Raw genomic sequence first — 12,520 nt, 5'->3', positions numbered from 1 at the left:
TGTGTGACTGCAATGAACTCCTTATTTTAAAAGGACTATAGGTAGAAAGAGGGTCAGAGAACCACAAATAAAAGAGTGGCTGGAAAAACCAAAGGATAGTGCCAAAAAGTCTGGAACAGGGAATTAACTGAATCTTGAGATCATTGCGAAGAACAATAAAAAAAAACACTTAGTTTTATTCAGAGGCAAATGTAGAACAAGAAAAGAATAATGCCCATTCCTTAGGGTGGAAACAGATAAAAGAAATCAGATTAACTTCCCTCTGGCTTCTGCTGTATCAATCAAGAAAAATGATCTGCGAAGTATAAAAAAACAACAACCACCACCCCACCATAGTGAAGATGGTAAAAAAGCCCAAGATGGCAAGAGAGTATACGTAAGCACCTTAAATGAGTTCAGGCCTCTTCATACCATTTTGACATCGGTCTCCACCAAAATTCTGGAATGGATTTTTTATTCTTTTAAATAGATGATGTGTGAGCAATAAAAAAGGGAAGTGATTACTGGGAAGCAGTATGAATTCACCAAACATAGGTCTTGCCAAATTAACTTCCCATTTCTTTTTTTTTTGACAAGTCACTAAATAAGGAGGTAGATCAAAAGAATGCTCTAATCACAGCACATCTCAATTTCAATGAAGAATATAAGACACTTCCTCATATCTTTTTGGATAAAATGGAGAAAAGTGGATTTACAGGAAATTTATAGTTTTTAAAATAACTTCACCCCAAGTCTGATTAATCAACGTCCAGACCACTCTGGACATTGGCTTTGTCTTATTCAAAATTTTTATGGACCTGCGTTGGTAAAAGTCCAAACCTCTCCCTACACCAATGAAATCACATTCAATCCAAAAAGAAAAAATTCTACCAAGCACTGTACTTTGTTCATAATACAATAACTGTAAATTTACCTATCAAAGGTAATTCCTTTCCCAACAAACACCAATGGTGAGTCATCTGCATTTGGACTGCCTGTATAGTGGATTTCTAAGAAAACTGGTGGTTCATCGGACCCTTTTGCCACACTTAGGAAGGCTCCCATTGCTTGATCCTCAATCCAGGATTTGGTCCTGTAAGAAGGGAATACAGGGAAGAAGGAAATCAGAATAAATGTACTTTATTATTTTTGTTTCAGAAGTTTAAAAATCTCAATGTAAAAATGTACTTATTGTCTCTAGGCTTTAAGTAACAGTACTTAAAATATAAATGCATTTTTAGATGGTGGTTTCTCAAATCCCTATGATTTATTTTGGTTTTGGGGAACAAATGCATATATTCCCATGGTTTCTACCCAAAAGCTGAAGGCAGCAAATCCCCTGAGTTTTCTCATCTGTAAAATGTGGGGGCTAGTTAGATGAAATCTACATTAACTTGAAGTTTTAAGTCCTAAAATCCTCTGATCTTGTGACCATCATCGATGTGTACAAATGTAGCTAAACATTAACGATTTATCACTACCAGTCATTTCTGCAGTGTACAAATTTAAGACTAAATTCTGTTAATTTCTGGTCCCAATCAGTAACAGGACAATAAGCCAGAAAGGGCAAAAGTTAGACTTAGACACACCCACACACACACCCCCAATCAGTTATTCCTATAGCTTAAGAAATATTGCTTCAATTTACTCCACCTTCACTGGCTGAGACATTTAAAAGAAGTAACACACTATATTTTACAATTAATTCTGCAAAAACTATTAAAAATATATTATTGCCTAATGAAGAAATAGCCTTTAATCCTCAAGAAGAAATAAAGTACATATGCATATATACATACACATATATATACACACACACAAAAGGCACGATTAAAATTAAGTCACTTAAAAGGGAACAAGGAAACAACGGGGGTGTTTTATAGTTTAAAATAGCAATTCAGCACTGTGGTTTTTAAAAAATGCCCTCTCCTTATAAAAGTTTTGCATATAAACATATGCAAACATTGGAGTACCATCTAGAGTCATCTGACAAAATGCCAACTAGTTTCTTTTCATGGGGAAAAAAAAGATGTTCTTTCTTGAGGTGCTTCTATGGAATCTAAAAAGTTTCTAGGACTAAAACGTATTGAGCACACTAGACACTGTATTGAGTATTTTAATTTTAGCCTGTAGGTATAATACAGTTTATACAATGGTTATGTTCCTTGAAAATGTATAAATCAAATCCTGTCTTAAATATGCTGGAGGCATTTGTTACAAGAATTCTATAACAAACTGCTTCACATAATGAAAAAGGCCTCTTCAAAGCAAATCAGCAAGGTCCTTAAGACATTTCCTCATATCTTTTTGGATAAAACAGAGAAAAGTCCATTGCTAGTGGACCCTCTCCCCACCGTCCTCCAAGCCATTTTTCTCATTGATTGTTCACACACCAGGCTTGCTTAAAGAAAGTTCATCTGTTATTGTTTCAAACTGAAGGTTGATTATGAGGTAATTTCAAGAGGGCTGTGGGCACCACAGCTACAGATCTCCAAACATACTTCTGAAGTGGTGGCTGCAGCAATTTATAAGAAACTTGTGGGGGAAACATTAGGGAATGATTCTGTCACCATGAAGTAGGATGATGAAGGGAAAAAGGTGCTAGACTTGTGGTCAAGGGACATGAATTTGAATCCTAGATCCAACATAGACTTGCTATGTGGCTCTGGGCAAGTCTCTGAGAATTGGCTGCCTCTTCTAAAAACGGGAATAACATTATTTGTGCTTTCCAGCTCACGTGGCAGTTATAAGGGAAGTCCCTGATGAATTTCAAAGTGCTATATAAATGTGACCCCCCATCATCATCACCACCACTAGTTTCTTGGTGTCTGAAGATGCTCTGTCCAAGACATTTGTTACAAAATCAATCTCTATTTCACGTGAAGTTATCTCCAGTTGTGCTGAAAGAGTAAATCAAATGAGGGATTTGTTGTACAAATGGGGACAACATGTAAACCTAAGTACCTGAATAGCAACCTGAACAAGAAATCATCTGGGCATACCTTATGTGTACCGTTGTACTGTTATTCACACTTTTGAGCTTCTGCTCAATGACTTCTGCAAATCTAGTTGGAGTCATTTTGTTGGCTGGTGTTTCCATCAAGTGGCGGGCTAGGTTCTGCCCATTAGCAAACACAACTCCTTTCTGCCAAGCTTCATCATCACCACTAAACAAAATGCAAAATGTCATTGTAAGAAAGACTCTCCTTCAACACCGATTATCTTATAGCTATTGTACTGATCCAAATATAAACCATTAATGAATAGCAATGATATCTCTTTGACAGAAAATGTTACACATTCATAATGTGTTATACTGAACATGGACATTTATCATTACATGTCATGTGCACATATGGGTACTAAACACCCATTACAAACTATATTCAGGTCTTAAATTAGATTTGGGAAGAAAGTTTGGTCTGTATTCAGATGAACACAGTAGCACTGTATCTTACTTTAAACAAAAGAGGAGCATCAAAAAGAATATTGGGTGCAAGATAAACTTCTTTTAATCTGACACAGTTGAAGCAGTGTGATATATTGGAAAACACAATGGAATGTAAGTCAGGGAACTTATCTAGTTCTGTCGAGATCCATATCTTCTACAAACTAGCCATGTGAATTTGGGTAGGTCATCTAATTTCTCCAGGTTTCAATTTTCCCATTTGAAAATGATGGGGAATTGGATACAATTATTTTTCAGGTCCCTTCCAGCTTTAACATTTCATTCTCTTATTCTAGTACATCACAACAGAGCAATCTCAACAGGGTATACTGGAAAGAGCACTGGATTCCAAAGTAAGCTACCTGGGTCCTATCCTTATTCAACCATACACTACTTATGTGACTTTGAGTAAGTTGTTTGACCTGGGCCTCACTTTTCATATCTGTAGGAGGAGGGGAATGAACCAGACGATCTGTACGCTTTCTTTCAGCTCTGACACTTTCATTGAGAGAGCTCCAGGAAGGAGAAAGGAAGAGGAAGAATAGGGTAAATTATTTCACATGAAACAGACAAGAAAAGGCTTTTACAGTGGAGGGGAAATGGGGGAAGGTGAGAGGGAATGAGTCAATCTTATTCTCATAGGATTTGGCTCAAGGAGGGAATAACATACACAATGCGGTATGGAAATCTATCTTACCCTACAGAAAAATAAGGGGGGAAGGGGACAAGAGAACAGGGGGTTGATAGAGGGGATGGCAGATTGGGGGAGGGGATAATCAGAAGCAAACACTTTAGAGGAGGGACAGGGTCAAAAGAGAGAATAGAATAAATGGGGGATAGGATAGGATGAAGGGAAATATACTTAGTTTTTCACAACATGACTACTATGGAAGTGTTTTGCATGACTACACATCTAATAACCTGTATCGAGATGCTTGCCTTTTCAATGAGGGTGAGTGGGGGGGGGAGGAAGAGAGAAAATTTGTAACCAAAGTTTTAAAAACACGTGTTAAATTTAAAAAAAAAAGAGAGAGCGCTCCATATAAGAGGTGTCAAACTCGAGGATCCCCTGAGTCCACAGGAATCAGATTAAGATGTAATTGGGAGGGGGCAGCTAGGTGGCGCAATATGTAGAGCTCTGGCCTTGGAGTCAGAAGGACTCAAGTTCAAATCTGGCCTCTGACACTTGAAACTTACTAGCTGTGTGACCCTGGGCAAGTCACTTAACCCTGATAGCTGCAGCAAAAAAAAAAAAAGATGTAATTGGAACATGTTTAACTAAATAAATAAAATTCAATGCAACATAATGTTAATTCATAGGTTTCTAAGTCAATTGAGTTTGATACCACTACTCTGGATAACTTCCAAGTTTCCATTTTTTGAAAAAACTCTAAAACTCCACTGGTCTTTTAGTTTATATCACATGTTTGGTTCTGTCCTTATTACCTCCCATAGAGTTGAGCAGAAACTACAGTCTTCTTTTTTTGCTTCAGCTCATCAAATTCATAGAGACCAAGAACAGCTCCTTCTGCAGCAGCTTGAGCATCTCCACAGGGATCCACTTCCACAGAAGTAATTTCCAGGTCCTGAATCTGCCTGCATGCAGCTAAAAGGAAAAACACATCACATCAAAGACAAAGCTTCAGGGGATAGATGGAGATGGCAGAGGGGACAAGGACAAGGAGTTTCTAAAGCTCTACAATGTTCTAGTTAAATTCCCACATTTCTTCCAAGCTTATTGGAAAGAGATGACACAAAGCAATGATGAAGCAACTGAACAGAGTCCAATATTAACCCGGCACTTCATTAATGACGTAATATCTAGGTCAGCAAAACATGAGGAATTCAAATAATGAAGTGATCATTAAACATAAACTTTGACAAATAAATTTAATAAGCATTTATGATGCAGCTGGTGTCAAACATCAAACACTAATTTTTTACTGCTTTAAAATCATTTTATGTGGCATCTTTTAACCACAATCTTCCTGCACAACTTCCTTTTATGCTAAAAAATGTTCTCAGCTCCCAAGTGACAGCCAGTAAGTTGGGTTAATACTTATTTGCCTACCACTATCATATACAAAGAGTCATTCAAATACTTTTTCTTGTTTGCTTTCATTTGCAAATATGTTTAATCTATATTATTTAGAAGATGTGAAACAATGAAGCTGCTTTGTTAAAGAAATAGAACCATACAGCCATATACCAGAACTGTCACATTTCCAATAAAATGCAATGAAGTAGAAAGCACACCAGGTCTTGGGGTCAGAAGATCTAAAGTTCTGACTCTGCCACATTAAACCTTGAGTGGCAAGCAGCTTCACCTCTGATTTTCCATTTCTTTATATGTAAAATAGGAGTAGTATTACTTCCATCACCTACCTTATAGGGCTGTTTGTAAGGAAAGTGCTTTGTAAACTATTATATCCATATGAGCTGCTATCATAAAAGAAAAGCAGAATCACACCACAGTTACTAAAACTAAATATTCAATATTCTCAATATTAATAGTTTTCAACATTCATGATAATGTCAACTCCACTCTCAAGATAACACCTTAGTACTTCACAGCGTCATTTTTTGTTTGTTTGAAACAAAGTTTCCAAAGCTAAATCCACCAAGATCTTGTGGGACCTTTTTTAATGAACATTAAATTTTTTTAAAAGGAAAATAACCTGCAACAGCGACTCGGATGTTTTCTTTGCCTTCATTCCAGTTTTCCAGTTCATCTACTCCAGACGTCTTTTTACCCAGGCCAGTTACAACAACACTGGGGAAGTCCTATACCGAAAACATCCAAACCCAAAACTTTTAATTTCTTTATATTCAATCTTCATGCTTTCATTTTAAAAATAATACAAACTAACCTACATGTATTGTGGAACAGATGGAAAGCATCACCAACATCTTCTGTTACTTGTTTATGACCAATACAGGGCAGAACCAATAGTAAACTTTCTTTCTTTTGGGCTCTTACACATTTATAAAAATTTTTACATGTGCCTCTATTACAAACAGTGCTACTGAAATATAGCCCAAATTTTCTGACTATGACAGATCCATAGGAAGAAATCTTCCAACAACAGTAGGGGTACAGTGGAAAAAGCTTTTAGGTCATTTCCCAATGGACAAATAATAAAATGATATAAACAAAAGGTCTCGAAAGAAGAGCAAACCATTAACTACCACATGAAAGTCAAGTCACTAATAAGAGAAACGCAAGTCAAAACATCTCTTAAGTTTCTTTACAAGGTTTTTCTAAGTTCTTTTTTTAAACCTTATACCCAGTAAATCAACCAAGATGGAAATAGTCAATGTTAAAAGGGCTACAGAAAGACAGGCACTCTGTTAGTAGAGCTATTCTGGAAAGCAATTTGGAATATTGCTAAAATGGTCACTCAAGTGTCCATACACTTTAACTCAGAGAACACAGGGCTATGCATATACACTAAACAGGTCAAAGAAAGAAAAGGGTTCCATAATACATGAAAATATTCATACTAGAAAGAAGTAGGAAGCCATCAATTGGCCTAAAGAAACCAGTGGTACTTCAATATAATGTAATCGGCCATTACTGTGTTGTAAGAAACTATGAATAAATTCACAAAAAAACTCCCAACAACAAAAAACCATTCAAAAGAAACAACAAATAGAAAAATATGAACTCAGAGAAGGATGGGAATCTATACAACTACATAAAGAATAAAGAACAAACAACCACATACAAGAACAAAAAAAATGAAACTGAATGTTGTCTACTTTAGGACCAACCTTGGTCCTGAGGAACTGAGCAAAATGTTCCTCCTGTTTACTAGTCAGTAAGCCTTCTCTAAGCCTCAATTTTCTTTGCCTATAAAATGGGTTGGACTGAGGGTACTCTAAGGTCCCTTCCAGTTTTATATTCTCAGACACAGCGTATGCTGGGTTGCTTTGTTGAACCCACTTTTGTTCTTTAAAATTTTTGTTACCAAGGATAGACCTCGGTTAGGGGAAGGGAAGAGAGATGCTAAGAAATAAATGTGACATAAAAATTAGAGATTTATAACAAAAATTAGATAAATTTAAAAGCAGGAACATTCTATGAGAAAACAAGAAACTGAGATACATGTAAAAAATTAAAGTCAATACAAAGAGAATCATGATGTTTAATACTGGAACGACATACCTTAAGAGTCTTCAAAAAACAATCTCTCATCAAATTAATCAGAGAGCAAATTTGAAAGTACTTTGTAATTATAAAGCCCAACACAAGTATAACTTATTATCATCACTATCAATATTGTTGATTCCTACCTGATGAAGGCCATAAAATATACGTGTTTTGCCTGCCTTCAGTGGAGGTCCAGATCTGAATGGAAAAAAAAAAGGCTTTGTTTATAAAAATGACAACTTACCTCAATTTTTACAGGAATGTCATGACCATATATCTCAACTATCACTTATTTCTCAAAGGTTATCATTTCTAGTCTGCACAGAATGATCACATCATTCCTTTGCTCCAAGAGTTCCAGTAATGCTACACTGACTCCTGCATACACAGGTTTCCCACCCCGAAAACTTTAGATCCTTGTGCTTGACATTTAAAACCCTCTCCAACTTTCCCAACTTCAGTGGGCCATCCTATGGATCTTCCCTTTCTCCAGATTTTACTCTTCTAGAGCAGAAGTATCAAATACACAGCCTGTAATTGGGAAATATTTAACAAAATAAATAAAAATACAATAGAACATAATTTTACAACGTACAACCTGCACAGATCCTTGAATATAGTTCAGTGGCCCCCTTCTCTGAGTTTGACATCACTGCTTTAGAGGACAATTTTTCTCCTTTGAAATATGCCCTACATTCTCCTGCCACCATTCCTTTTTTCACCATATTATCTTCTTCCCTCCCCCCCCTTTTCTTTTGGTGAGGCAACTGGGGTTAAGTGATTTGCCCAGGGTCACACAGCTAGTAAGTGTTATGTGTCTAAGGCCATATTTGAACTCAGGTCCTCCTGCATACAGGGCAGGTGCTCTATCCATTGTGCCACCCAGCTGCCCTCCCCTTCTTTACCATATGAATTCCGACCCATAATTTAAAGCCTCGATCAAATGCTACTTCATAAAATCCCCTTTACTCCCTCCACTGTAACAACCCACAGAACTCACACAGTACTTTGTTCTATACTTCTCTGATGCACTTATCCCATAAAACAATACATCACAGTTAACAGTACTAGGTTATCATCCATCAGCATTTTGCACATAGTGGGAACTTAAGATGTAATCCTGAATGTTATTTCAGTGTGGGCAGATACTATCTTTGTAATGCCTTGCATATTATAGATGTACAATAAATGCTCAACGAACAAATACATCAGCAAGAATTTCTCAGTCTGGGACACACTGACCAAGATGACTGAGTGCCATACTGATGCCTATTTAACAGGCTCATTCAAGAACCTCATTACTACTACGTAAACACCCTATGTGCTGTGACAGCCTATCTGCTAGACTTAATGGTGGAAAACTAAGGACTAAAGAAGCTTGGAAGTTCTCATTCACAGAGGGATTATAAATGATTTACTAACAGAATAGAAGGCCATGGGAGATTATTCCAAGGTAGGTAAGGCTCAGCGGCTGTTAAGAATCAGATGGTAGAAGCCCTAAGTTGTGTTACATTGTATTAGGTTAGCTCTGGCATGTTTTTCAAGGTGGTGATAGAAGAAGCTATACACCAAAAAGTACAGCTATGGACAGTACCCTGATACAGTAATAATGGTGGGAAAGGGTATAAACAATTATATGCTTAATTATATATTATATATAATATATATAATATATATATTATATGTTTATACATGACTACTGCTATATCCAACACCAACTTGAAAATCTAACAAATGAGGGTAGAAGAATCCAAAGATAAATTTTAAAACTAAAAGTATGGTACAGTGGCAGGATCCTTTACTTGGAGTCAAAAAACCCAAGTATGGGTCCCAGCTCTGCCATTTCTAAGCTCCGTGAACTTTGCTAAGTCATGAAATCCTATCTCTGAGCCAGTTTCTTCATCTGCATGATGTCAGTAATATTTGTACCCCCATATCAAAAGTGTATGAGAAAAATACTTGTAATAAGGTATATTATTTGTAAATAGTTTTCATTGTGGTCAGCTTTTACGTAATCTGCAACCAAATCACCCTTGATCTAATTAAGAAGATGTAAAGGCTTTTTCTGACACTAGTGTTAATTTATTTTATCTCCCTATGTGGACTTTAATGCCAAAACATTAAATCTCTCCCAAAACAAAACAGAAAAGAAGCGCAACTTAGGCTGGAGCTTTCTTTCTATCAGTTTGAAGAGTGATTCTATTTTTTCCCAGGATCGACTGGGAAGAAATGGGAAAGTGGAGAAAATTTTCAATCCTTATCAGTCTTTCAGAGTGTGGCTTCATTTTTTTTTTTTTTGCTAGGCAATGGGGTTAAGTGACTTGCCCAGGGTCACACAGCTAATAAGTGTTATGTGTCTGAAGCCGCATTTGAACTCAGGTCCTCCTGAATCCAGGACCAGTGCTCTATCCACTGTGCCACCTAGCTGCCCTCTGTGGCTTCATTTTTTAATAGCTATAAATTCCCCCCAAAGAAGACCTACTTATATTAAAACAGCAGCACTAAAGCACATTCAAAAGCCAAATACAAATTATTTTGAATTATCTTTCCTCCTAAAAATGATGGTATAATGAATTATTTTCTCTTGAAAATGACTTCTATTTCATCCACAAAATTTCCCCCAACCTTGAAGAGAAGACTTCACTGGATGAAAACTTACAGGGCCAAAAGTTCTCTAAGTTTTCCAGATACGAGTTTATCAAATTTGTCTCCAGCGCTTGTAAACTGAAGGGCATCATCATCCTTTTCTCTGGCATAGATGCCTAAAACAAGACCCTGAAAACAGATGTAGAAGACATAAACATAAAGCATAAAAATATGCAACAAACATGGTTTTACTTTCAAAACGATTCCACAAGAACTGTTATCTTTACAAACATGGATATGTGATTTGTTTCCATCTTAATTAAGTCCCACTGCCTTTCGATTCGATTTTCTAACATATATCCCAGTGAAGTCGCAGGGACATACTTGTCATTAATGTTCAATCTGATTCCCAATATAAGAAAAAGAAAAGGTGCCACAGAACAGCTGTGTAACCTATCCTAATAGTACTCCAACTCTCTGGGTCCACTTTCTTCAACCGTAAAATGATAAAACTAGAATCACTGATCTTTAAAGTTCCTTTACTGGTTATATGATTTTACAAATAGAATCCTACAAACAAATGTTTAAAATTTGAAATGAAACTATGAAATCAACCCATCTGCTCTCTCATGCCCACTGTTTTCATAACACACCCACACCCCTCAGCCCCCATTCTGTAGGTCCAAGACATCAAATAATAATAGTTTACAAATTTCCTCAAAATAGCCTGGTTAAGTATGTTGCCTATGTATGACCATCATCTCATCCACATTTTACAAGAGGAAACGGAGCTTCGGTGAAGCTAAGTGTGACATGGTGAAAAGAACACTGGATGTGGAATCAGAGAAACTCTGGCTCTGCAATTTACCATCTTGGTGACCTTGGCCCAATCTCTGTATAAGGAGAAAGTCTGAGTTAGATGCTCTTTTAAGGTCCCTTCCTGGTCTAAGCCTATGATCCCAAGTGACTTGTGATTATATGCAGCAAGTATGTGGAGGAACCACAATGGTTTTGATAATATCAGTAGTAACTAATTCTATCTACATAGCATAGCTTTAGAGATGCTTAGAGAGGCAGTTTGCAGGCATAAAGGAAAGAACTCCCATGGTCTGACCATGGTCTGAATACCAGCTCTGACCCTTACAGTAACACCTGTGGACCTAGGACGGGTCCTGGTTCCTCATCTGTGAAATGAGCATGCTGGGGCTCTAGGTAGGATCCCACACTTTCCCATCTGTTCCCACACTGGGTGGTCCACCACGGCAGGGAGGAGGCGGCTAAGTCTCACGGCTGTACTCTTCCCTTTGGCAGAGAAGGCAACTGAGGCCAGGGCCAGCTCGTGCATGCCCTAGCCTCCAGAGCGGTTACCAAGGGAAGCCTTTTTGCGTGCCCCCGGCGCTAAGCCCCTCAGCCCTGAAGCTCCAATCCCGCCTCGGCCCCCAATTCTGGGACCCAGGCCGACGCCCCAACCCACCCTGGACGGAAGCCCTGCAAAAGGAGGGGGATGGTCTGCGAAGTCCCTGCCAGCTCGAGCCCCAAGGTCTTAGGGGGGAGCCCCGCGTGGGCTGGGGTAGGAGTGTCCGAAAGCAGCCAAGCAACCCAAGTTCCGGCCCCCACTAACTCACCGGGGGGAGACCTCGGGTGAGTCGCCGCCCCTCTGCGGGTCTCAGTTTCCCCGACTGTAAACTCCGGGACTCTCCCGGGTCCCGGTCCCGGTCCCGCCAACAGTGCGGCGGGACGCACGTGCTCCCAATCGGCACAAAGTGTTTAAGCAGCGGAGTCAGTAGCACATTTCAGCGGGAGAGGCCGGCGGGAAGCCGCCCCCCGCCCCGTCCTCCCTCCGCTCCCGACCCGCCCGCGGCCCCACGCGCCAACCCGAGCCCCCGGCCCGGTCCGACCCGGCCCCCGACCTTGGTCATGGCTCTGCTGTGGCCGAGGGGGCACGACGCGGAAAAGCCCCGGCACGCGAGGAGCTCCGCTCCCAGGCTCCAGACGCTGAGTCGCCTCAGTGCCGGAAGAGGCAGCGAGAACAGCATTTTGTTGGGGCGGCAGGGGCCGCCCTCCGGCGGGCGCGTGGACCGGGAAGGGGCGGGGGGCTAGCGGCCGAACCCCGCGAGGCGGGAGGGGGCGGGGCGGGGCGTGCGGCGCGCGCAGCCACCGGCTGCCGGGGGGGGGGGGAGGGGGGAGGGGGAGGGGGGAGGGGAGGGGCGGGGCTCCGGCGGCGCTCCTGCTCCCCTCCCCCGCCTGGGCTCTCTGGGAAGAAGAGGGCCAGGGTCCCCGCCGACCCCGCCCAGCGCTGGGACGCGCGCCCGCCTCGCGGTCTGTCCCATGTCTCGGGCAGCGCTTTGGGCCTT

At 40.0% G+C, this 12,520-nt stretch overlaps 1 protein-coding gene across 1 annotated transcript in view; it reads right to left on the bottom strand.

Moving 5' to 3' along the window:
* Window positions 1-12,217, bottom strand: part of LAP3 (leucine aminopeptidase 3) — a 29,470-nt gene extending 17,253 nt beyond the window's left edge. Inside the window, exons 1-7 of the mRNA XM_027836262.1 lie at window positions 12,077-12,217; window positions 10,240-10,355; window positions 7,724-7,778; window positions 6,106-6,211; window positions 4,874-5,033; window positions 2,982-3,146; window positions 914-1,072 (exon numbers count right to left, since the gene is read on the bottom strand). Of these exons, the coding sequence (XP_027692063.1) occupies window positions 914-1,072; window positions 2,982-3,146; window positions 4,874-5,033; window positions 6,106-6,211; window positions 7,724-7,778; window positions 10,240-10,355; window positions 12,077-12,202 (887 nt within the window). The 5' untranslated portion in view covers window positions 12,203-12,217. The remainder of the gene's footprint in view (window positions 1-913; window positions 1,073-2,981; window positions 3,147-4,873; window positions 5,034-6,105; window positions 6,212-7,723; window positions 7,779-10,239; window positions 10,356-12,076) is intronic.
* Between the last annotated feature and the right edge of the window lie 303 nt (window positions 12,218-12,520).

Source organism: Vombatus ursinus, unplaced genomic scaffold (assembly GCF_900497805.2).
Source record: "Vombatus ursinus unplaced genomic scaffold, bare-nosed wombat genome assembly UNPS02014818.1, whole genome shotgun sequence".
NCBI classification, from domain to species: Eukaryota; Metazoa; Chordata; class Mammalia; order Diprotodontia; family Vombatidae; genus Vombatus; species Vombatus ursinus.
This window is presented reverse-complemented; position numbering and strand designations above follow the sequence as displayed.